The sequence below is a fragment of the Vipera ursinii genome (genome assembly GCF_947247035.1).
Source record: "Vipera ursinii genome assembly, chromosome: 9".
Classification (NCBI taxonomy): domain Eukaryota; kingdom Metazoa; phylum Chordata; class Lepidosauria; order Squamata; family Viperidae; genus Vipera; species Vipera ursinii.
Genome location: NC_139523.1, coordinates 4,678,096 through 4,704,415, shown reverse-complemented (window position 1 = coordinate 4,704,415; position 26,320 = coordinate 4,678,096). Strand labels below are relative to the sequence as shown.

The 26,320-nt window shown below is 45.7% G+C and overlaps 1 protein-coding gene across 6 annotated transcripts in view; it reads left to right on the top strand.

Annotated features, from left to right (window-relative positions):
* TMEM39B (transmembrane protein 39B) overlaps window positions 1–26,320 on the top strand; it is a 313,404-nt gene that overhangs the window by 278,648 nt on the left and 8,436 nt on the right. For 4 of the 6 annotated variants that reach the window (XM_083369928.1, XM_083369925.1, XM_083369926.1 and 1 more), the window contains exons 3-9: window positions 1,512–1,731; window positions 3,670–3,762; window positions 5,053–5,207; window positions 9,279–9,615; window positions 10,541–10,728; window positions 12,718–12,838; window positions 14,968–15,508. In XM_083369928.1, coding sequence (XP_083226054.1) covers window positions 1,512–1,731; window positions 3,670–3,762; window positions 5,053–5,207; window positions 9,279–9,615; window positions 10,541–10,728; window positions 12,718–12,838; window positions 14,968–15,204 — 1,351 coding nt within the window. In that variant the 3' untranslated portion in view covers window positions 15,205–15,508. Of the gene's footprint in view, window positions 1–1,511; window positions 1,732–3,669; window positions 3,763–5,052; window positions 5,208–8,530; window positions 8,549–9,278; window positions 9,616–10,540; window positions 10,729–12,717; window positions 12,839–14,967; window positions 15,509–26,320 lie in introns of those variants that run through there. The other 2 variants (XM_083369929.1, XM_083369930.1) reach the window with 2 other exon arrangements.

Genomic DNA, 26,320 nt, shown 5'->3' with positions numbered 1-26,320 from the left:
GGGTAGGTATGGCCTGGGTGGGCGTGGCCTACTGGGTGAGCGTGGCTAAAGTGCATATGGCCTACTGGGTGGGCGTGGCCAGCTCTACATCGTTTGCATCAAGGGTGCCTATGGGGGCCTGGGCAGGAGTGGGACAGATCTGAGGGTCTCTGGCCGAGGCAGTGGGGGCAGTGGGGGCAGTGGGGGCCATTCCCTCACTGTTTCCAGGATGGCTTCGCGGGCCACATGGAACCACTTCGCGGGCTGGATCCGGCCCCCGGGCCTTGTGTTTGACATATCTGTTCTAAACAGTCTTTGGGGGGCATTGTAACGGCATGAACAAAGAATAAACAGATTGGGCATGGGAATGCTAATAAAGTAGGAGAAGGAGCAGTGTGCAAAAACAGATTTGAACAAATAAAGGTAGTCTTTGACTTACAACAGTTCATTTATTGACCGTGGCACTGAAAAAAGTGACTTACGACCCTTTAAAAATCATTGTAGCATCCCCATATTTGTAGCTAGCTCATATTTATGATGGTTGCAGTGTCTCAGGGTCATGTGATCCCCTTTTGCCATCTTCTAACAAGCAAGGTCAATGAGGAAGCCTGGTTCACTTAACAACCATGTAATTCACTTAACTGCTGTGATTCACTTAACAACTATGCCAAGAAAGGTCGTAAAATGGGGCAAAGCTTACTTAACGTATGTCTCACTTAGCATCAGAAATTTTGGCCTCGATTGTGGTTATAAGTCGAAGACTACCTGTAAGGCTAAATTACATTTCTGGAAGTTGAATAAGTAAAATAGATAGCTGAACCAAGACCAGAAAATTACCAAAGTTCCTGAATGCACATAAGCCTCTTTAATCACTTGCTCAGAAATATTTCAAAATGGGACATATTTCTGCAAGGTAACTATGTAGAAAGCAACAACCACTTTATTAACTGTGTAGTCTCACTGTAAGCAGAAAATTTAATCCATGGTATCAATAATAAGAATGGCATTTAATATCATTATTGGCCAGCATTTATTATTTATTTATTTATTTATTTATTTATTTATTTATTTATTTATTTATTTATTATTTATTTTTGGGACTTATATGCCGCCCTATCTCCCGAAGGACTCAGGGCGGCTAACAACAATAAAATACAATAATACAAAAATTAAAAAGAAATTAAATTAATAGCCCCAGTAGAATAAATTAAAATTAAGTTAAAAATTAAAAACATAACTAAAATCCCTGTCAGTCTAGGCCAGCCTGATGGAAAAGGAGTGTTTTGAGGCCGCGGCAGTTTATGCAGTTTATTTGTATAATTTGTATAAAAGATTGTTTGTTACCTCACCCCCCCCCAAGAGGGCAGAATTTGTGTGTTCTGACCTCAGCACTGTTCAAGTAGACTTAGCTTAAGCTGATCATGTGTTCACTTATCAGTTGGGTCATGGGGAATTATCCGCCTCAGAGTAAGGTCACATGAATGTCTACAAACCTCTTTTTTGAGTTGACATACTCTGTTTTCCTCTTGCAGGAGCGGTTCAGGCACAGGTCTTTCCAGCCCTCCTTTGGCAACCCAAACAGTGGTTCCTCTCCAGCATTGCAAGATCCCAGAACTGCCCATTGAGAGGAGCATCTTGTTTGAACTCCAACTCTTCTTCTGTCATCTTATTGCTCTCTTTGTCCACTACATAAACATCTACAAAACAGTGTGGTGGTACCCACCATCTCACCCTCCCTCCCATACTTCATTGGTGAGTATTTTATATCTGATTGCCTGTTTGCGAGATCTTAGTCATGTTTATAAAACTAGAAAAATGATTGCTGCCTTAAGATTGTGAAAGATGAAGTCCAAGGGCAATCAGGTTGGAGAAAATGCTACCCAGATTTCTTCTTAAAAGACTTCAAAATTGTTCAGATACTAGAGGGAAGTGTTATTTTTATTTATTTGATTTGTACAGCTGCCCATCTCCCAACTGTGACTTTGGGTAGTGCAGAAAGATTAAACCATAACAAAAACTCAACAGAAAGCTATACTGTCATCCCATCTTGCCTAACCTCCTGACCCAAATGCCTGGGGGAACAGTTAGGTCTTCAATATGCTGTGATGTTGCTAGGAATGGTATTAAGGATGGCTTGTAGCCCATTCCCTGAATGAAATTAGTAAAAATAAAGTTGGTGCACATCCATGATTCTTTCAGAGTCCCTCTAGAGGCAGTTTTTCATGTTTTTATGTGACAGTAAAGGGAAACTCCAAAACACAGGGCCAAAATTTGTTGCAGACTCCAGTCCATGAAGTTGTTATCAAAAGCTTGTTGTTTCCTGAGGAAGTCTATGACATCCTGTTTACAGTTTGGCCATATAATATTTATTTATTTATTAATGGGACTTATATCCCGCCCTATCTCCCGAAGGACTCATGGCGGCTAACAACAATAACATATAACAGAAATTAAGATAAGATTAAAATTAAAGTCATCTGTGCAATAAATTAAAATTAAAAATTAAAAATAAATTAAAAATTGTAAACATAATTAAATTGCCGGTCAGCCAGGTGGAACAGGAGTGTTTTGAGGCCGTGGCGAAAGGACCGGAGATCTTGGGTCATCCGAAGCTCAGGGGGGAGCTGATTCCATAGGACTGGCGCTCCCACAGAGAAGGCCCTTCCCCTGGGGTTCGCCAGCCGACATTGTCTAGCCGACGGTACCTTGAGGAGGCCTTCTCTGTGTGAGCGTACTGGGCGATGGGAATTCGTTCCCGGTAGCAGATGGTCCTGCAAGTATCCAGGGCCTAAGCCATGTAGGGCTTTAAAGGTAAGTACCAGCACCTTAAATCTCACCCGGAGGGCAACTGGTAACCAATGCAGCTCATGGAGCAGAGGTGTTATATGGGAGTATCGGGGTGCTCCCACCACTACCCGTGCAGCCGCATTCTGCACCAGCTGAAGCCTCCGGGTGGTTTTCAAGGGCAGCCCCATGTAGAGAGCATTGCAGTAGTATGTGCTAATATAATAAGTCCAATGCATAGTTAGAACTGCAGGAAAAAAAATGCAACCAGCCCGCCCTCCATAAAAGACCTGTATATTGTGTGGACCGAAAGGAGGGCTGAGAAAATACCAACAAACCCCTCACATCCTGAATATAAACTGTTTCAAGTCCTCCGCTCAGGATGCCACTATAGGGCATTGCATGCCAAAACAACTAGACACAAAGACTAGTTCGTCACTTTGCTGAATATCTAATCCTCACAGTATTGTCTTGTGTCTAAGTATATTTATTTACCCAGGTTGCCTAGCTGTAGTATCACCTTGGGAAGACCCCTTTTAAAATTATGTCATAACTCAAGGGTTACCCGTATACTCACATCTTTATTTTCCTATTTTTCCTGATGTTCTCTGGGAGCTGCTCTTACTGTTCAGGAATGGAGTGGGATGGAATGACAGAACAACAGAACACTTTTGTCACTTTAAATGTACACTAATCATACATTAAAATGAAATGTCATTGCATTTAGCTCTTAAAAGGGTAACCACCTCCAATGTACGCTACATAAACGTGTCAAAAGATTCTGCATATAGCCACGTACACACACACATATGACACAGAGAAGCCATACAGTCTAGTTCGCATGTATATGTTTGTTAGATTGCTGCTTCTAGGCTTAACCATAGTCTTTGTCTTTCCTTCCCGCAGAATTTTCATCTCATTGATTTCAATGTCCTGGCAGTGACCACTATTGTTTTGGCCAGAAGATTGATAATTGCTATTGTGAAGGAAGTGAAAGAGGTAAAGTTGCCCCAATTGGGTCAGTGATGCGGGAAAATCACTGCTTCCGATCATGCGTTGGCCGCTTCTTACTATGTCAGGAGCAAGACTGCCCTCAGTAGCTTTCACTACTTCCGGGAGCTTTCCACAAAATAGCTAGCAGCGGGAAGGAAGTGTCGCCTCCATCCCATAAACAGTCAAGCACACCTGAAAAAAGTGTTCAGAAAAGAAGGTTTGGCACTCTCGTGTTCCTGCTTTGCCCTCCCTCGTAAACTGCTGTCAGTGGAGAAGGGAACAGTACAGGTAGTCCTTGCTTAATGACCGGTCTCATAGCGACCATTCAAAGTTAAAACAGACCCTCCGAAAAGTACTTCAACTCAGTTCCAGAATTCCAATGGACATACATAGACCCTATGGTCACATGATCACATTTTGGATTCTTGGTAACTGGCTCACATTTATAGCTGTTTGCAGCATCTTGTTACATGATTGTAATTTTCAGCAATTTTTGCCAGTTTCCGGCATTTATTTCCGATTTCTGGCAAAAAAAAGAAGAAGAAGAATCTCATTGGATAAAATGGATTTGTTTTATGATTATGGCATTCACTTAACTACCACTACAAAAATGTTATAAAATTGGATGTAGACAAATAGCGATCTGCTTAATGACTGCCATGAGTTATGACCATCATTCCAGGTTCATTTACAGTCGTAAGTTGAGGACTACCTATAGATATTCAGTGGATGATCTCCCTTGAGAATATTTTTGGCCACAGTTGGGTAACGGTGAACCTGGATTTAGTTCCTGAAAAACCTCAGAATTGCACTGTCGGGAGCCACTTTCAGTGATGCAATCTTGTGCTCAGAAATACTGAACTGAGGGCAAGAAGGCAAAATGTGCCCATTGCTGGCCTTCACCACCCACCCCCATCCAGTGAAATGGACCAAGATCCTGCTGCCAGCTCCAGTCTGGAAGCCGCCTCAAGAGAGTGAAAAGATTGCACATTCCAATGGAGACAAACACACCCTATCTAATTTCTCTCCAGGGAGGATGGTGTTCCAGACCCCCACTCCCCCACCCCGACAGCCAGGAATTTGCCTTATATATTTCAATCCTAATCCTAAACATGTTCATTCCAATTATACTTATTTCCATTATAAATTGTCTGGGCATAGACGTAGGAATTATAGTCCCTCAAAAATCAAATCAGCACCTAGAATTCTGGAACATTGTTCATTTTCCTCCTAAGCAGAAGTAATCACATGCTTGTTTTCTTTTTCTTTTGTGTTTTGTTGTTATTGTTTCTTTAGGCTTCTCATTCAGGCAAAGTGTCCTTGCCACGCTCCATCTTCCTGGTCACCATGCGCTTTGTTGTCCTAACTGGCGCGGGCTGGAGCCTCTGCCAGTCTATTATCCACCTCTTCAGGTCATACTCGCTCCTCAACCTCTTGTTCCTATGTTATCCGTAAGTACCAAAAAAGAGGGTTTGTTTGTTTATATCCTGCCTTGATTACTTTTATGAATAACTCAAGGTGGTGAGAATACACACAATACTCCTTCCTCTTTCTATGTGAGGTGAGTTAGGCTGAGAGAGAGAGAGAGAGAGAGAGTGATTGGCCCAAACTCACCCAGCTGGCTATCATGCCTAAGGCAGGATTAGAACTCAGTCTCATGGTAACTGGTTGAAAGTCACCCAATTGGCTTTCATGCCTAAGGCAGGATTAGAGAACTTGGAGCTTCCTGATTTCTAGTCTGGTGCCTTCACCACTAAACCAAACTGGCTCTCAGTTCCCATCTTTCTGCTTCTTTCTGATTTCTGAAATAGTCCCAAAATGAAACAATCTCATGCTTAAAAATCAAGAATCCAATAGCACCTTTTCCAACTAACAAATGTTATTAAAAGGTATAAGCTTTTGTGCGCTCATGAAAGCTAATGTTTTTCGAAGTGCTATTATTATCATCCCACCTTCATTTTTGGCCAGCTGTAGGTGACATACAATAGCTAGGTGTAGGTGGCGGTTGAATTCCACCCAGAAGCACACTGGGAACCAATCTGACCATGGTGCAGAGGTGTAATGGGGATTTACCAAAACACATCTGTAACTTTCTGTGCTGATATATTCTGGGCTGGTTGCAGTTTCCAGATGATCTTCAAAGGCAGTCCCATGTGGAGCACACCTGGCACAGGGCTGATGCATGAGTGATTGAACTGGTCCTGGAGAGGATTCTACCAGAGAACAAAATGGAATAGTACTAAAAGCCCCCAGATTGAAAAACCGATTCTGCTTGGTGTAGTGCGACCCAATCCAGAGCCAAAGACTGGAATGCCCTGCATCCAGGAAGCATTAAGACTCAACAGCTACTAGTTGTTGCCACTGTTGAGTTGCAACCTGTTTTCCCCATCCAGACTCCCACAGCCCATGGCATCACTTGGCCAGCCTGGAGCATAAATGCAAATCTGGATATCACCAGCATACTGATAGGAATAGCACTTAGACTTATACACACATATTCAGCATGTGGTCCTCAATGGAACTGCATCTACATGGAGGGAAGTGTGCAGTGGGGTGCCCCAGGGCTCTGTTCTGGGCCCAGTGCTCTTCAACATCTTCATCAATGATTTGGATGAGGGGATAGATGGAGAACTCATCAAATTTGCAGATGACACCAAGCTGGCAGGAATAGCCAATACTCCAGAAGATAGGCTTAAGATACAGAAGAACCATGACAGACCTGAACATTGGGCGTTATCTAACAAAATGAAATTCAATAGTGAAAAAAGATCTACATTTAGGCAAGAAAAACCAAATGCACAGGTACAGTATAGGAGGTACCTTACTCAATAGTAGTTACTGTGAGAGGGATCTCGGAGTCCTAGTGGACAATCACTTAAATATGAGCCAGCAGTGTGCTGCAGCTGCCAGAAAAGCCAACACAGTGCTAGGCTGCATTAACATTCGAGGGATAGAATCAAGATCAAGTGAAGTACTAATACCACTTTACAATGCTTTGGTAAGGCCACACCTGGAATACTGCATCCAGTTTTGGTCACCACGATGTAAAAAAGATGTCGAGACTCTAGAAAGGGTACAGAGAAGAGCAACAAAGATGATTAGGGGGCTGGAGGCTAAAACATATAGGGAACGGTTGCTGGAATTGGGTATGTGTAGTTTAATGAAGAGAAGCGCCAGGGTTGACATGATAGCCATGTTCCAGTATCTCAGGGGCTGCCACAAAGAAGAGGGAGCCAGGCTGTTCTCCAAAGCGCCTGAAAGCAGGACAAGAAGCAACGGATGGAAACTAATCAAAGAGAGAACCAACCTAGAACTAAGGAGAAACTTCCTGACAGTTAGAACAATTAATCAGTGGAAGAGCTTGCCTCCAGAAGTTGTGAATGCTCCAACACTGGAAGTTTTTAAGAAGAGACATTTGTCTGAAATGGTAGGGTTTCCTGCCTGAGCAGGGGGTTGGACTAGAAGACCTCCAAGGTCCCTTCCAACTCTATTATTATTATTATTATTATTATTATACTGCTTCACAGTGCTTTACAGCCCTCTCTAAGTTACAGAGTCAGCATATTGTCCCCAACAATCTGGGTCCTCATTTTACCGACCTCGTAAGTATGGAAGGCTGAGACAGCCTTGAGCTGATGAGAATCAAGCTGCTGGCAGTCAGCAGAATTAGCCTGCAATGCTGCATTCTGTCCATGGTGGTTCACCGTGTGCCGTCATAACACATTACCTACCTAATGTTCACTTCTTCTATTTACCCCACAACAACAATCCTGTGAGGTGGATTGGACCAAAGAAGTGTGATTTACCCAGCCATCCAGCTGGCTTTCAGGCCTAAGAGAGGGCTAGAACTCATGGTCTCCTGGTTTCTGGTTCAGCACGCTAACTGCTATGGCAGACTGGAGATATGGTGACTAGAATGCTATGCCTAGTAGAGTATTAGGCATAGCATTCTAATCACCTCCCCTCCAATTTGGTATGCTCATAGCATTGGCTTTCTTTCCTACGTTAAAGCTCTTTAGAAAGTAAACTGGAATCTCCTTTTCCAAAGCAGCTACCAGCCTGTTACACAAAATCTTTTCATGCGTGTATGAAATTAGGAAGTTTGTAATTTTTTTATTTGCTGCTTTAATGCCCACATGCGAAATCTTTTGAGTTCTTGGAGCCCCTTACAACCCCTGACAGAGAATGGGAGAGAATTATCAATAAGGCATTGTCAGAATATTCCACTGTCCCACTGACTATTTGTAATTTTAGGGGCCCTACATCTTTCATCCTCCACAGAACTGTTCATTTATTCATAACTTTTTCAGATGCTTTTGATCTATTTTTAGTAGGATAACAATACCTTATTTGTTCCTTGCCTGCTAAATTTGCTATTTTCAGTGAGGAAATTGGAAAAAAAGATAGAAGACAACCTTTATTGTCACTTTTGTTTGTGAACACACTAGCATACAAATTATTATTATACCATATAATCCAATTGTAATGTTTCTCTTTGTTCACCCTTGTTCAGATCTTGTTGATACTCGTGTATATCTCTATAATATATCGAGCCAGACCCTAGCTTTAACAAAATGTGTTCTTTTGCAGGTGGTCCTCACTTAACACAGACTTGTTCAGCAACAATGCAAGCTTGCCATGGCACTGAACAAGTGTTCTTATGGCTGGTTCTCAGTGCCCAGCTTGCTGTTGTGATTTCGCGGTCTCCAAAAGTCACGTAATCACTATTTGTGACCTTTGCTGACTTCTTAGAAGCAAATTCAGCGAGGAAGCAGACCAGAAGTCGCAAAGGGTGACCAAGTGATATCCTTGCTGAATGATTCCTCTGGATTCTTTTTAAGGACAGCAACCAGGAAGTGCTGGACCAGCCATGGCTAAACTGTCACGTGACGTCACAGTTTATGACTGCATTGCTTAGCGACCGGAATTCCGGTCCCAGGTGCTGTCATTAACTGAGGACCACCTGTATTAAAGAATGAAGCACTTATAGTCCTCCAAACAGTTTTGGGTTTCCTTTACTTGGATATCCTGTCGTTTTGGTCAGTGGCCAGCGATGACATAGTTGTCCTCTTCTGGACATTGGATGACTATTTCAATAAGTTGTTCTATTTTACGCCAGACTAGGCATTACGCTATGTTGCTTGTAATTTCTTTAAATTACTTTAAGCAAATCTCTTGACATTAAGCAGGCTGCTTCCCAGCCTCTCACTTGACTTGTTTTATAATCTAGTTCAGGGGTAGGCAACCTCGGCTCTTTTATGACTCATGGACTTCAACTCCCAGAATTCCTGAGTCAGCATAGCTGACTCAGGAATTCTGGGAGTTGAAGTCCATGAGTCATAAAAGAGTCGAGGTTGCCTACCCGTGATCTAGTTAGTAGAGCAGCAGTTTCACGTTAAGTTTCTGTGAGAACTCTAAAATGAATGCCAGCTAAATTATACGCTGCTTAGTGTCTGGCAAGTAGCATGGATGACGAATATAACTGCGTAACGGTTACTTCAGAATTGTTCTCCTCTTCCAAGGTTTGGCATGTACATCCCCTTCCTGCAGCTGAACTGCGATTTTCGCAAGAGCAGCTTCTTCTCCCCTGTGGCCAGCATTGGCCCTCGCGACACAGGGGATGTCAGCTTGCGGGGGAAGGACTACCTCTCCGTCCTCAAGGAGACCTGGAAGCAGCACACCCGGCAGCTCTACAGCGTGGAGACTATGCCCACCCATGCCTGCTGTCTCTCCCCAGATCTGATCCGCAATGAAGTAGAGTACCTGAAGGTGGATTTCAACTGGCGCATGAAGGAGGTGCTGCTAAGCTCCATGCTCAGTGCCTATTATGTGGCCTTTGTACCCGTGTGGTTTGTAAAGGTAGGTAGGTGGCTGTGGACTGGGGCTCCTGCAGGACAGTCCAGTTATGGGGAGGGGTGGGCAGACCTCTCAGTCAAGGTTGGACCAATCCCAAAAGGGAATTGCTCTGCTCCCTTTCTAAAAAGGAGTGGGCCCTTTTAGAAATGGTCCAGTTTTGACATATTTATGTAACTCTAGCCTAACCTCATCCATTCAGCCCCGTAAATACTCTTGCCGTTTTCTTCTAGGATTTATTCGTCTCTTCTGTGTAGTTCAGGATCAGGAGGTTTTATCCTCTTCTTTTTTTTCTTTTCTTCAGCACCATAGATTTAGGGACCTCAGATGTGGGTTGAGACCATGGCATCATGGCCCAGTCTTGCAAAGGATGTCAGGTTTGATGTCTTGCTGAAACCCACCACTATTGAAAGTTCAGTAATGTCTTAGTTTTACGCCTTGGGCCAGGTTGTACAAATTTGTTTTATTGTTTTAGAGCAGGGGTGTCCAATCTTGGAAACTTTGGGGCTGGCAGACTTCAACTCCACTTGTTGAAGTCCATAGTGTTAATGTTGCCAAATTTGGACAACCTTGTTATTGAGGCAAACTGAGATGATTCACATATATAATCATGTTTTACCACACAGTAAATGCTTTTTGTGGTTTTATTATAAGTCTCTTTTGAAATCCTCCAGATTTTAAGGTCAGGCATATTTGACCTACTTTGGTCCCCAGAACCACCATGTAATAACTCTGGAAGTTGGGCAGCCTTGCTGGATCAATCCCAGTGCTGCAGACTTCCACAGGTAATTCCCATTTCCCACTCATCGAAGAGCTGTCCCTTGGATGACTAGGATACTTTGGGGAAAATTGCAAGCCTAGTTTGAAAAGTACCGCTGTGCACCTCTTTTTTATTATTATTTGTTCCTGATCTCCCCTTGCTTTTTCACAGAGCACACAATATTACGATAAGCAGTGGTCTTGCGAGTTGTTCCTGTTGGTCTCCATCAGCACATCTGTCATCCTCATGCAGCATCTGCTGCCTGCCCGCTACTGTGACCTCCTGCATAAGGCTGCCGCACATCTGGGTTGCTGGCAGAAGGTCGACCCATCTCTTTGCTCCAATGTGCTGCAGCATCAGTGAGTGGCCTCCATCTTTCAAAAATCCGTTTCTCGGTCCTTTTAGGCAGTCAGAAACTCGGGTTGTACAAAGCAGCCTTCCTAAACTTGTCCTCTTCGAGGTTTAGACTTGGCAGCTGCTGCATCCCAGGTGCATGATGGCTGGTATTTCTGAGACTTGCAGCCTGGAGGCACAGAATGCCGCATTAAGCAGTGGAAGAAAAAAGTACGAATGTGCCTTAAGTCTGGTTTAATCTGGTCTCTCTTTTTTTAGCAACAGTTTAACCATTTTTAAATATCCAACTAGCTAAACGCTACTTGGGGGCTCACAAGCTAGTGTAAAAGCCAGGTCGTCCTTTTGCTCGTAGTCCCTCTTTTTCCTGTTTTTTATGGGTCCTCCATGGCCCATCCAGGATCCTTTGAAAGATGCCAGCTAAATCTGAGGAGCCTTCTGGTATTTGTGTCTACTGTAAAAGGCTCCTAAATATGGCCAATTTGGGGGGGGGGGCTACCATAAAAGGAAGGCTTTCTGTGACATTTGAAATTGTGCGGTGGCTGCACTTGTGTGCCATCTGTACTGCAGCCCAGCCCTGTACTTCGCAGGTTTGTGTTCATAACATTAGTTCACTTTCTGTACCTGTTTGTCTTGAGGAAGCTCAGCTTGTTCAGTTTCAGCGTGTTGCTCTAAACGTGCAGGAAGCTGTATCTCAATCCAATGCAGGTAGTCCTCGATTTATGACCATTATAGAACCTGCCCATCACGGTCACAAATCATGATGATCATAAAGCGGGTCACCCATTTGACCGACCCAATTTTACGATCTTTTTTGTGGCAGTTATTAAGTGGCTGCCATGGTTGTTAAACAAACTAATGGTTCGCTAAGGGACAGTTTTGCCAGAAACTGGAAATGCTGGTTTCCTGCAAAATCCTCATAAAATATAGTCATATGACTACAGGATGCAGCAAAAGATTGTAAAGGTAGGACAGTTCCCAAGTGCTGTGATATGTAGTCATGTGACTCCGAGGGGGCAGTTGTCAGAGCTTCAGAATCTCATAAGTACCCCCAGTGGAAATGCATTGTAACTTCAAATAGTTGTTAAGCAATCGGTCAGTAGTTGCTAAGTGGCTGGTCGTAAACCGAGGATTACCTGTATATCAGGGGTCTCCAACCCCTGGTCCGTGGCCCAGTACTGGACCACGGCATGCCAGCAACCGGTCCGCACAAACAAGTAAAGCCCCATCCATGGGATTCAGACAGCACACAAAACCACGCACTCCCTGGTCCGCGGAAAAACCTCTCTCCACGTAACCAGTCCCTGGTGCCCAAAAGGTTGGGGAATTCTGCTGTATATGATTCTCAAGCACAGGGGTGTCAAATTGCCGGCTTGCGGGCCGGATGCGTCATGCGGAAGCTGCGCCCACCCCATTGCTGGCAATGGCAAAACCATCCCGATACGTTGTGCGACATCACGTGATGTCGCGAGTTTGACACGTCTGATCTAGCAGTTCAGGATTTTTTTATTTGAGAGACAATCTATTTTTATTTATTTTTTATTTTTATTACATTTATATCCCGCCCTTCTCCGAAGACTCAGGGCGGCTTACAAGCTTACCACCACCAGTGGTGGGATTCAAATACATGAACAACCGGTTCTCTGTGTGGATGCCACTTCCGGAAGTCCGTTCTGGGCCTGAGCAACAAAAAAAATTAGCTACCGGTTTTGCCGAACTGGTACGAACTGGCTGAATCCCACCACTGCCTACCACCCTTCTCACCCCAACCTAACCCCCCACTTCTCTCTCCCCCGCTTCTCTCAATGACTCGGGGGGAAAAATACTCCTTTTCAATGTTAAATTCTTGCCCATCATCTCAGTAAGAAAACAAATCCTTTGCCGCTTGGCTGTCCTGACCCTTGGAAGTCAGTGCCGCCAAAGGGGAGGATTAGCAGCTGGGAAAGGCCCAGTCTCTCCTCCTGGTCCTCCAGATGCCTGTTGAACGTATTTTTCAGGTGGACGGACGAATGTCTGTGGCCACAGGGGGTGCTAGTGAAACACAGCAAAAACGTCTACAAAGCGGTGGGCCACTGCAACGTGGCAGTGCCTTCGGACGTCTCCCACTTCCGCTTTCACGTAAGCTGCTCTCCTTGTATAAACATTGATGGTGGAGGACTGCCATTTTGTCCTGTCCTCCCTCCACACCGGTTTGGTCTTTGTATAAGCGCGGCCAGTGGTTTGCTGAGGGATTTCTTTCTCTGAAGCGCCCTGCAAGCCCTGGGCTTTCCTGGTGGTCTCCCAGAAAAGAAGGTAACCGGGCCCTTTTTGCTTAGCTTGTAGCCCAAAGGATTCTGGGTGAGTATTGCAGAGGCGGCTTTCGCCTATCAGCCTCTTGAGCCCTCTGGGAGCAGAGGATGATGTTCTTTTTGTTGGCTTTCCAGTCAGGAAAAACTGTTACTGGCAGTTTTCTGTAGCCTCTATTCCTCCTTTATTATTCATTTTAGGGTGTTTTTCAATTCTGGGCCTTGAACATTAATTTAAAAGCATGCCAAGGACGTTCATCATTTGCCTAAAGAAGAGGAGATGGGGAACTTAATTCTGCCATCACTAGAAAAAGCTGGGCTGTAAAACTTTCGAATTGAAAGAGAAGCCCAGAGAACAGGGCCAAGGATGCCGCTGTTAACCACAGGGAATTCTTAAGGATCGGAGTTCCAGGTCCATTCTGTGTAAAAGTGAAAGCTTTCTTACATCTGCACATTGTGTTGGCAAAAGGCTGGTTTTGCCAGTAAACTTTTTTTTTCTGGAGTATTTGCCCATTACTCTTTTTTTTTTAAAAAAAAAAATTCCATTTATATCCCGTCCTTCTCCGAAGACTCAGGGCGGCTTACAAGCTTAGCAGTAGCCTTCATTCTATGTATATGCCTGCTTGTTAGGGCTTTCACACACACACACCCAAGTGGCATTATTACAAAGTCAGCTTAATTGCCCCCAACAATCTGGGTCCTCATTTTACCTACCTGGGAAGGATGGAAGGCTGAGTCAACCTTGAGCCTGGTGGGACTCGAACCTGCACTAATTGCAGGCAGCTGGTGTTACTTAAGGAGGCATTAGCCCACTGCTCCACCAAGGCTCTTATGACCATTTTTCACACTTATGACTGTTGCAGCATCCCCAGGTTCTTGTGATTTACATTCAGATGCTTGGCAACTGATTCATATTTATGACGGTCATAGTGTCCCAGGGTCACGTGAAGTGACCAAAACCTGCTGCAACCACCCAGCAGACAGGGGGGGGGGAATAAAAACCAAACAGCCCCCCACTGCCAATTCTCAACAGAAATGCTCACAACAATGAAAACCAAGAGCTGATCTGAAAACCACAGGCTAGAAAGTTGGGAGAAGGCTCTCTAATTGTTAACCATTAGACAACTGACAACTGCCAGTAAACACACTTGTCCATAACTTAGCATGCATTCCTCTGCTGGGCACTGCCACTTATTTCCCCCAAATGTCTCCTCTGTGCCCTTTTCCTGTATCGTCATCCACAGTTTTCAGCCCCGCCCTGGCAGCCAAGAGCGCAACACAGCACCGATCAAATAAAAAATAACTTTGTGTTTTTAAGGGTTCCACTTCCCCTCCCTCTCCCCCCCCCAAGCTTCATTTCCCGTTTACAATTTTGCGAGATTCAAGGTGACAATAGCAATAGGTCTGATGAAGATCTGAGATATTTACTCAGAAAGTTTTAACTTTTTAGATTCTGTTTCGGTTTGGTTAGTCACACTGAATGCTGACCAGAGCCAAATAAATAAGAAAGACATGAATGTTAAATAGTATAATTTCACTCTGGGGCCTTGGTGGAGCAGTGGGCTAATGCCTCCTTAAGTAACACCAGCTGCCTGCAATTAGTGCAGGTTCGCATCCCACCAGGCTCAAGGTTGACTCAGCCTTCCATCCTTCCCAGGTAGGTAAAATGAGGACCCAGATTGTTGGGGGCAATTAAGCTGACTTTGTAATAATGCCGCTGGGGTGTGTGTGAAAGCCCTAATAAGCAGGCATATACATAGAATGAAGGCTATTGCTAAGCACATTGGTTTGTGCTTAAATTGTAAGCCGCCCTGAGTTCGGAGAAGGGCGGGATAGAAATGGGATTAAAATAAATAAATAAATAAATTGGGGGCATCCACAGGAGCTTTCGTGAAGTCCAGGCCTTCTCTGGGCCCCAGGAACTGCAGGCTGTTCACCCAAAGGAATCTCTCTTCCCTCTAGTTTTTTTTCAGCAAGCCTCTGCGGATCTTGAACATCCTGCTCCTCCTCGAGGGAGCCGTCATCTTCTACCAGCTCTACTCGCTGGTGGTCTCTGAGAAGTGGCACCAGACCATCTCGCTGGCCCTGATCCTCTTCAGCAACTACTATGCTTTCTTCAAACTTCTACGGGATCGCCTGGTGCTGGGGAAAGCTTACTCGTACTCTGCCACCAGAGAGACTGATCTGAAGCTGAACTGAGGGCGAGGCGCAGAAGGTAACAGAGAGCAGCGGGTCCCAGCATTGTCGAGGGCCACCCGAGACTGCATCGAGGGGGCCCTCGGCTGCCTGCCCTGCCCTGCAGGAGAAGCGTTTCCCCACTGGGTCACGGAGCATGCTGGAGCACAGGGCTTGGGAATCATGCAGTCAGGCCGGCCCTGAGCTTTGTATGTCTTTTTTACCATTTCTTTTGGTTTGGTTTTGCTTTGGTAAGGAAAATATCTTATTTTTATACTCTCAATTTCTGTCAGCCTGGTTTGTGGAGCAGTAAGAGCTGTAACAACCACCCAGTCTTACGAGTATTTCTTGTCGGTGTTCTGGGCTGCCGGAGGGCTTTTGTGGGGGAGGGTCTGGGGGGTGGTGGTCTGCATTTGTAAGAATTTGCAGCTTAGCGAAACATAAGGTCCGTAGTAATCCAAACTGCGGTCCTTCCTCCGCTCCCTCCCTCAGCTCCATAGAAATCACCCCAGTGCGGCTAGGTTCTTGGTGGTAGGCAGCCCTGTAAACCTTTACAGCGGAAAGGAGCTTTTGGCAGCTCCTGGAAACATTCTGCTGGGTACATTTGTCCATCCTGAGTAGAGCAGTCTTTCTCAACCTTGGCAAACCTTTAAGATGGTGAACGTCAGCTCCCAGAATTCCTCGTGTTTGGCTGGGAAATTCTGGGAGTTGAAGTCATTGACACTCTTGAAATGATTTCAACTAAGACTTGGCGGGGTGGAAGGGATTACCCTTTTGAAGAAACAAGAGTGGAAGGAAAAGGAAGTATATAATACTTGGAGTTTGGCAGCCTCTTCTCTGACTAATAAACGTTACGAAAAGTTTTATAAAACCACAAGGGATGCGAATTAACAAGGGTCACATGCATACTCTTCAGGGACTGGATGGCATTTGCTGTGTCTCCTCCTGTGTAGTAGTTGCTTGAAACAAGAACTTCTGTGTACAGGAAAGAGGCCTTGGATGGTTATAGAGCATCCTTGCATTGAAGCTCTCCTGCCAGTGGTTAAAAATTAAGAAATATACTTAAGACGGACATAGTAGGGGGGGGGAGTTTCCTACCAGCCAAATCTTTCCTGTTGTTCTACTTTTTAAAGAGCGTAAGACCTTGCTGAGTCAGGCCAAAGCCTCTCTAGCCCATCATCCCTGTCCTACTGTGACCAGCCAGATGATATTGGCAGCCCCTGGACAGAAGATGGGCCTAATAGCTGTTGCTGTCTTCTAGTCATGGACTCACTGTCAGTGCTTGGGTTGGGCCCCCGATAGCAGTGCCACAACGGTCTTGAGCCTTTTGCCCTTCTATCCTCCGGTAGCCTTTCTCTCACCCCAGGTCAGCTGATCTTCTCCAGGCCACCTCTTCGATCATATATGTGTTGTGCATTGGCATACTTCCTAAGGGAATCCTGTCTGTGCACCGGCAATGGAGTCCGTGGGGCAGGTGAAAATCTGTATTGATTGAGGAGAAGAGACTCCCAGTTGATTGGCCTCTAATGTGCTGGCCATGCCTGTCTCAACATGCCAGGAGGTGAAGCCTGTCTGAACATCTCCTGCCTCTCTATTTGCACATGTTGGTGACCTATTGTAAGTGTATTTCCACTGCTTGGTCTTTATGTTAAGGCAGGGGTCCAACCTTGGCAGCTTTAAGACCCGTGGACTTCAGTTTGCTGGCTGGGGAATTCTGGAAGTCGAAGTCCACAAGTCTTAAAAGTTGCCAAGGTTGGAAACTGCTGTGTTAAAAGGTATGGACAGTTTTGCCAGCTCCATTTGCTAAGAAAACCACGAGAACTTTTTAAGAGTCGTAGTCTCTGTCACCCAGAGTTCGTCTGTCCTACAATTTCTAAAAGACACACAGGAGAGGATGCTACCAAAAGTACTCCAGAACGGAAGACAGCACTCCTTACGTGAGATCAGGTTTTTTTCTGTTGTCTTTAAAAACCAACATTCATGATCTTGGAGGTAAGTAGAGAGGAAGGGATGAGTTGTAGTGATTCGTTTAAATTAAGCCTTCTTCCAATTGTACAGATGATGACATTTGGGATCAGAATTTCTGTTGCTAAGCAAGACCGCTGTTAAATGAGTCTCACCTGATTTTACAGCCTTTTTTGCCACAACAGGGTTTAATGTTGTTGCACTCCAGGATTGTGCCTTGCTGTACAGAGTTATAGAGGTGCTGGGGCTGATACTTGTTTATTCAGATATGTACCTGAAAAACAGAATCTCCAGAGGAGACACTTGTTCTTAATTTGAGAATGAATATACCCATGAAATATCCTTAATGGGCATTTCCCACTCCACAGCAGCAATAGCCTTATGTGTATTTTTAAAACAAATCACAAGTAGCTGCAAGGAAGAGCTAGGCCCTAGGGCAGGGGTCTTCAAACTTGGCCCTTTTATGACTTGTGGACATCAACTTCCAGAATTCCTCAGCCAGCGTGCCTGGCTGAGGAATTCTGGGAGTTGAAGTCCACAAGTCATAAAAGGGCCAAGTTTGAAAACCCTTGCCCTAGAGTTTTATCGTTATAGCATAAAGGAAGTTCTAGAAGCTCCTGGAAAACATTCTGTTGGGTGCATTTGTGCATCCTTAGTAGATTGCAGAGCAGTGTTTCTCAACCTTGGTAACTTCAAGAAGCGTGGACCTTAGCTCCCAGAATTCCCCATGTCTGGCTGGGCAATTCTGGGAGCTAACATGCACACCTCTTAAAGCTGTTAAAAGCTGAAAAACACTGGTCTACACCATTGGAGTTTTTTCCCCAAACCAATGGTACAGGATTTATAAACTTTTGTTTCGCAAATTTGAAGTTACAAGGGCAATGAAAAAAGTAACTTACGTCCATTTTTCACACTTATGATCATTGCAGCATCCCCACAGTGATGTGATCAAAATTTAGACACTTGACAATTGGCATGTAGTTACGACCGTTGCAGTGTCTCTGGATCATGTGATCTCCTTTTGGGACACCTTCTGACAAGCCAAATCAATGGGTAAGCCAGATTCACTTTGCGACCTTGTTATCAACAACGGCCGTGATTCATTTCAAAACTGGCAAGGAAGGTTGTAAAGTGGGGCAAATTCAGTTAACCGTCTCGCTCAGCAACAGCAATTTTGGGCTCAATTGTGATCGTAAGTCGAGGACTACCTGTATTGATTCGCACCTTGGTTGTCTAGTGCCAAGTGTGCATCAGCAGAAGACACCTGGCAGACCAAGAATGGGGAAGATACTGCCTTGATTGCGAAGTTCGGTCACGGCAGCTCTTTTAGAAGCGGCTCTTTAACAAAAGCAGAGACGCAGCCAGTTGCTGATGGATGTTGGCAAAAAAAAAAAGGTGTTGCCCGCAACAGCTGAGCCTTAATTTATGTCCACAGTAATTAAAATAATCCCAAACTGTTGCGTCTCTCTGGGCTTTGTGGTTGAGTTTCCTCATCCTGCCCTACGGCTGCTTTGTTTTCTGCAGCGATAGAAATGATCGCTTGCTTAAAGTGTAGCAAAAGAAGAAGCTGTATTTTATAGCTTAGCTTGTCAGCTCTTCAAGGAGACAAGATCAGGAAACGGGAGTCTTGGAAGGAATGTTAATACAATGAAGAGCGTTGCAACAGAAAGTTGTCAAAATCTCTCTACTTCGATTTATACCTAACACAAAGTGGAGTTGTTTGGGGCTTCCTCTCACACACACTAATTTACCAGGAGTCGGATAATCTGTTCTACCATGGCTTGGAGTTCCCCTCTCCCTTTCCTGAGTCAACTCTTCCACCCTCCACACCTTCACATCACCTCTTAAGCTTTCATTAAATGTAGGTCTACCATCTGTGGGCAGCAGTACCTCTTTGCTGCCAAATAATGGTCATTCCGAATTTTGTAACCCAGATTAGATAGCTCCAGCCAGATACCCATCCTGGCTTGGCCACTAGCCCTCTCCAGAAGGCACCCTAAGGTTCTTGCCAATGCACCAAGCTATAAAACATTTTGGCTATTGGTGATTAATTGAGTAAGACCAACTACATTACGTTCTAGTGTGAATTTACCTAACCATTTTGTGTGGCTGTCCATCTCAACAAGTAAGTGGGTATCCCAGAGGTGCTTTTCCAAAAGACAACTGGACTTTCTTGGGTTTTTTTCCTGGAAGGAAAAAGGAAAAAAACACGAGAAAGTCCAGGTCTGTCTTGAAAAAGCACCTTTCGGATAACCATGATCTGGATGATTGAGAAACTCCATAGACAAGTGATTGGGTGACAAACAGTTTAAATAAAAACAATTATAAACATTACGTAAGTTAAAATGCATAGCGACTGAGCTACATCAACCCAAATCACCAGCATAAGTAAGAGGTGGTTATGCATAACTTGGGAGGCCCAGAGCCAGGTCTTCCAGGCCTTAGGAGAGGCCAGCAGAGTTGAGGCCATTCTAATCTCTGGAGGGAGAGAGTCACATGGTGGATGTTAGGACAGAAAGGCCGTGTCTCCTCAGCCCCACCAACTAGCTTTCTTTAGCGGATGGGACCTAATGGGTGCCCATCCTGCCTAACTGGATTAGACAGGCGTAAACAATGGGGGGAAAGTTACTCCTGATCCTAAGCTATGCAGGGCTTTAAAGGTAACAACCAGCACCTTGAATTGAACCCAGAAGCACCACCGCAGCTCACAGAGTAGAGATGTTGCATGTGCAGAATAACCGTCACGATTTGAAGCTTCTGAACGGTCTTCAAAGAGCAGCCACGAGTGGAGCGCATTGCAGTAGTCTACAGGTGAAACTCGGGAAATTAGAATATCGTGCAAAAGTTCATTTATTTCAGTAATGCAACTTAAAAGGGGAAACTAATATATGAGATAGACTCATTACATGCAAAGCAAGATAGTTCAAGCCATGATTTGTCATAATTGTGATGATTATGGTGTACAGCTCATGAAAACCCCAAATCCACAATCTCAGAAAATTAGAATATTACATGCAATCAATAAAACAAGGAGTGTACATAGAACAATATCAGACTTCTGAAAAGTATAAGCATGCATATGTACTCAGTACTTGGTTTGGGCCCCTTTTGCAGCAATTACTGCCCCAGTGCGGCGTGGCATGGAAGCTATCAGCCTGTGGCACTGTTGAGGTGTTATGGAAGACCAGGATGCTTCAATAGCGGCCTTCAGCTCTTCTGCATTGTTCGGTCTCATGTCTCTCATCTTTCTCTTGGCAATGTCCCATAGATATTCTATGGGGTTCAGGTCAGGCGAGTTTGCTGGCCAATCAAGCACAATAATCCCACAGTCATTGAACCAGGTTTTGGTGCTTTTGGCAGTGGGCAGGTGCCAAGTCCTGCTGGAAAATGAAGTCAGCATCCCCATAAAGCTCATCTGCTGAAGGAAGCATGAAGTGCTCCAAAATCTCCTGGTAGACGGCTGTGTTGACCCTGGACTTAATGAAGCACAGTGGACCAACACCAGCAGATGACATGACTCCCAAATCAACACAGACTGTGGAAACTTCACACTGGACTTCAAGCATGTTGCAGTGTGTGCCTCTCCAGACTCTGGGTCCTTGGTTTCCAAATGAGATGCAAAAGTTGCTCTCATCAGAAAAGAGGACTTTGGACCACTGAGCAACAGACCAGGTCTGTTTTTCTTTAGCCCAGGTAAGACGCTTCTGACGTTTGTTGTTCAGGAGCGGCTTGACAAGAGGAATACGACGAAGCCCATGGCCAGGATCCGTCTGTGTGTGGTGGCTCTTGCACTGACTCCAGCCTCAGTCCACTCCTTGTGAAAGTCCCCAACACTTTGGAATGGCCTTTTCCTGACATGCTCTCCAGGCTGCGGTCATCCCTGCTGCTTGTGCACCTTTTTCTTCCACACTTTTCCCTTCCACATAACTTTCTATTAATGTGCTTTGATACAGCACTTTGGGAACATCCAACTTCTTTTGCAATTACCTTTTGAGGCTTTCCCTCCTTATGGAGGGTGTCGATGGTTTTCTGCACAACTGTCAGGTCAGCAGTCTTCCCCATGATTGTGATTTTTTTTTTAATTCCATTTATATCCCGCCCTTCTCTGAAGACTCAGGGCGGCTTACAAGCTTAGAAGTAGCCTTCATTCTATGTATATGCCTGCTTTCACACACACCCCCAAGCGGCATTATTACAAAGTCAGCTTAATTGCCCCCAACAATCTGGGTCCTCATTTTACCTACCTGGGAAGGATGGAAGGCTGAGTCAACCTTGAGCCTGGTGGGATGCGAACCTGCACTAATTGCAGGCAGCTGGTGTTACTTAAGGAGGCATCAGCCCACTGCTCCACCAAGCCTCTTGGTGATTCCTACTGAACCAGACTGAGAGACCATTTAAAGGCTCAGGAACCCTTTGCAGGTGTTATGGCTTAATTAGCTGATTGGGGTGGGACACTTTGAGCCTAGAATATTGCACCTTTTCACAATATTCTAATTTTCTGAGATTGTGGATTTGGGGTTTTCATGAGCTGTAAGCCATAATCATCACAATTATGACAAATCATGGCTTGAACTATCTTGCTTTGCATGTAATGAGTCTATCTCATATATTAGTTTCCCCTTTTAAGTTGCATTACTGAAATAAATGAACTTTTGCACGATATTCTAATTTCCCGAGTTTCACCTGTAGATGAGAGGTCACACGGACATGAGTGACAGCGAGCAGCTTCCTCTGGTCTAGGAAGAGGCATAGCTGGAGCACAACCTGAGGTTGTTCAAAGGTTCATCTAGTGCCAGCTGCCCTTCAAGCAGGAGTTCTGAGTCCAGGAGGACCCCCAAATAACTAGGTCTTTCTTGAGGCAGCCCCCCCTACAAGAACAATGATGGAAGGTTCCCGGCTTCACGTGGGAACCCAAAATCACATGGTTCTGTTCGGATTAAGCTAAAGCCTGTTGCCTCCCATCCAGCTCCCACAGCTTTCGGACATTGGGACAGGGTAACCATGGCATCACTTAGCAAGCCAGGGATGAAGATATAAAGCTGCAGATACCTCACTCCTAAGCCTATGGAGGATTGAGCCATACAAAATAAAGACTTTGGACAGCACCTCTCCATCGTCAACGGTGTCTGGAACTGGTGCCCCAGAGGTAGGAGAACAAACTGAAAACTATGCTTCCCATCCCCAATTCATGCTAAATAATGCAGTCTTTAGGACATCATGTGACCATGATACTGCACCGCTTCCCATTCAGTCATTAAGTGAGTCATCGCATATCATTTAGCAGGAGATCAAGTGACCGCAGACAAGTGGTTTCTCTGTTGAGCTGGTTCTGAAGCCTGGAAAGGATGATCGTGTGCTTGTGGGATGCTGCTGGTCATAACCACCTGCCTGCAGCAACGTGCCCAAATCTCAATTACAGGGATGTTGTGATGGTCATAACTGTGCACACCAGTCGTAAAGTTAACTTTTTCAGCACTGGTGTAGCTTTGAGCAGGATGATCATTAAGCAAGGATCCCCTGTGTAGCCATGCCAACATTGCAGAGCTTTTGAAATGAAATCGGAATCCTAATGTTAGAAAGTTCTCCGTGGGTCATGAAGTCCAACTGCAGGAATCAAAATCAAAGCATCCATGACGAGCGTTTGTCCAAAGTCTGCTTAAGCATCTTGAAAACCACCCACCTATGTCTTACGTACATCTTCAGGAAAACGGAAATCAATTATTTTATCCCCTACTCCATTATCTTTTATCAGGGCTAAAATGTTTTGTTCCCTAGTTTTTCTTCATCAAAATCCAGCCTATACAGATAACCCTTGATTTATGATCAGTTGCTTAGCAACTGTTTGAAGTTACAACTGAACCCCACCCCCCCCAAAAAAAGGCAACTATGACCCTGATTTGAAGTTCTAACCGCATTCTCCACTTTCCACCCTGCAATCGTGCAATCGCATTTTGGACATTCTCAGCCATCGGCAAAAATGCCCATTGAAGCAATGGGTTCGTTTAACAACCGCAGCGTTCATTTAGCAATCCACACAAAAAAGGTGGTAAAATTGGCCAGTCATGTGATGACCCACTTAACAAGCAGCCTGGCTTATGAGCATAATTCTGGGCTCGGCAATCATCATGACTCGAGGACTACCTGTAGTGGTTGCCCTGTAGCCGAGGGTAGGGAAGGCAGGAGGGGAACTGCTTGAACAAACTCATTTAAGAATTTGTCTAGACCAGGGGTAGGCAACCTCGGCTCTTTTATGACTCATGGACTTCAACTCCCAGAATTCATGAGTCAGCATAGCTGACTCATGAATTCTGGGAGTTGAAGTCCATGAGTCATAAAAGAGCCGAGGTTGCCTACCCCTGGTCTAGATATTTTAGCCTTTCCAAATGTTTCAGTTTCTTATCTCCATGATAGGGAAGCAAAAGCTTCCTGGGTTGGAGAAATTGCCCCCAGTCATCCGTTTGCAGTGAAAGCTGGACCATAAAAAAGGCTGAGCGCCAAAGAATTGAAGCCTTTGAACTAGGGTGCTGGAGAAGACTCCTGCGAGTCCCTTGGACTGCAAAGCGATCAAACCGGTCAGTCCTAGAGGAGATCAACCCTGACTGCTCTTTAGAAGGCCAGATCCTGAAGCGGAAACTCAAATACTTTGACCACCTAATGAGAAGGAAGGACTCACTGGAGAAGAGCCTCATGCTGGGAAAGATTGAGGGCAATAGAAGAAGGGGACGACAGAGAATGAGGTGGCTGGATGGAGTCACTGAAGCAGGAGGCGTGAGCCCGAATGGACTCCAGAAGATGGTAGAGGACAGGAAGGCCTGGAGGAACGTTGTCCATGGGGTAGCGATGGGTTGGACACGACTTCGCAACTAACAACAACATCCGTTTGCATTCAGGGAGCAAGAGCAGGCTTGCCTGCTGGGAAAGCGTTCCCGAGTGCTGGCACCGGAGGGCAGCAGAGCATTGTTTCTGCTTCTGCCAGCAGCCCCGCGAGGGAGGTGGCATCGTTCTGCCAAGCCCTCGGAGAGGGAGGGGCCCAGACGCCTTGGGTCCCTCGGGTCTCTGCAGAGCAGCGGCTAAAGCTGGAAGAACTAGTGGGGAAAGATTTGGGCAAGGGTACAAAAATGGAAAGAAGGCCTCCTACATCAAAATCTAGACATGCTCCAGGATGCCCTCACTGCAATTTCTTATCCCAGATGGATTGCCAGATAGCAGGTTTATCTGCAAGTGGCTGGTGCCACCCTGCTAGACAGTTGGCAGAGATTCCCTGCTGTTAATGCCAGATCAGCACCAGCTAGGCCTAGCGTGGCAGGTGGCAAGGAGGGAGACTGAGGCTGGCCTTCTGGTGGGTGGGTTTCACTGCCCCAGCTGGCGAGAACAGATCCCGCCCTGCCCCTTTGCTTTCTGGGCCCCGGTGCAGCTCCCGGGCAGGTGAAAAAAAAGATCCTGCCTCGGTTTCGTGGGAGAACCTTATCTCCCCACAGAGAAACCGCGGCCGGCATTCAGAGCAGACTCTCCGGATGCACGGTGTGGCTTCAGTTTTGCCGTCTCGCCTTTGAATCCTTGCCAGTGACAGGGCACAGCCCTCTGCATGCCCTGCCTGGACCAGCCTCCTGAGGGAGGCTCGCCGACGTGACCGGCCTTGCCGGTGCCGCCACAGATTGGCTGCCAGAGCCTGCGCGGAGGGCTGCTGCTCGTTCCCAGACAAGACGTGTCAGAACCTTGTGCTTGATCTGGCACGTCATTCCCGCGATGGCAGCAAAACTCAGAAGCGCTCCGAGGCACAGCTGCCAGTTTCTGTCCATGGATCTCCCGACTCACTCCTGGCTGCTTTCCCCAGACGAGCATTTATAATTAAAAGGCTTTTGGGGGGAATCTCTGGTGCTGGGCCAAGCCTGAGGCAAGAAGGGCAGAGAAGGGACTCCTCTTTGCTTGGGCGAGCAGACCCGTTCTTCAACTGAATCTGGAATCCTGCCTCGGATGATGCGGCCTGCACCCTCGGATGTTGTAGCAGAAGGCCAGACTGTGGGAAAGCCCTGAGGGGAAACAATTATGCTTATTGTCAGCTTGGAGGAAAAAGGTATCATCACGCCGAATTCTGAGCTAGAAATTGCTCGCAAGGATCTTCTCCTCTGACTCACGGACTTAAGTCAGACTCTTTGGTATTTTCACTGGGATGGATGGGACTTGTAGTGCAGGAAGACTCAGCTGCTCCCCCACCTCACCGTTCCCCCCCTTGACATCTGCCAGGGTGCACATCTATTTTGGATTAACTGCATGAGATGCTGCGAGGAACATGCTGGGTGGGGAAGGCAGCCTAACAGCCTAACTCTTTGGGTTCACAGTCGGCTTGCACCCGTTTTCTCCTAGAACAACAGTGCCTTGTGGCAGTTTAGAGACCAATCTCTTCTTTCATCAACCTCTCCTGGTAGATGTTTCTTCCTCGCTCTCCTTTCTAAGCAAGCCTGCTAGTGGTGGTTGAGAGATCGCAGTTGCAGATTCATTTTGTGCAGGAATTGTCTCTGTTGAAAACGGAGCTAGCCGTTTCAGAGCTAGCATTTCATTTTCATGAGAGCGACGTCCCTTAATCAAAAGCGGTTTCCCTTAATGGTGGATTTTCAGGACTGGCTGAAACAAGCAAAGACCACCACCCCCTCCAACCAGCCTCCATATTTGGAGAAATTCAGGCTTTGGAAAGTGCCACTGGGAAGCCACACGTGAAGACCCTGCAATGCCTTTGGCTTTGTAGTCTTTCCTTGCAATACAGCTCCATCTTCCCCTATTGATTTCCCAGAAATCAAACTCTTTAGTATAGCTAATTTTTTTGCAGGCATCTCTTGGCTTTGCAGCAGATGAACCAGCGGTTGGAATCCACATATCTTGAGGTGAAATGTTGCAGGGAAGACCACAGAGAGTTGGCTGGCTCTTGCCTGCCTTTCTCCTGCAAATTTGCCCTCCTCTCCACCAGCCAGCCAACTAGCCAGTCACAACCAAATCAGTTTCTCTGCTTCCTTATAGGAAGACCCTCTGTTCTCCTTCCCAGACTGGCTTCTGATAAGCGAAGGAAATCCTTGCCTTCCGAGGGACACCTCGGATTCTAATAGCTGCCCTGGCTCCGCTGAAAGTTCCCAAGCTGAGACCCCACTGATCACCAATTAAAGCATTTGATCTAAGTGCTTTT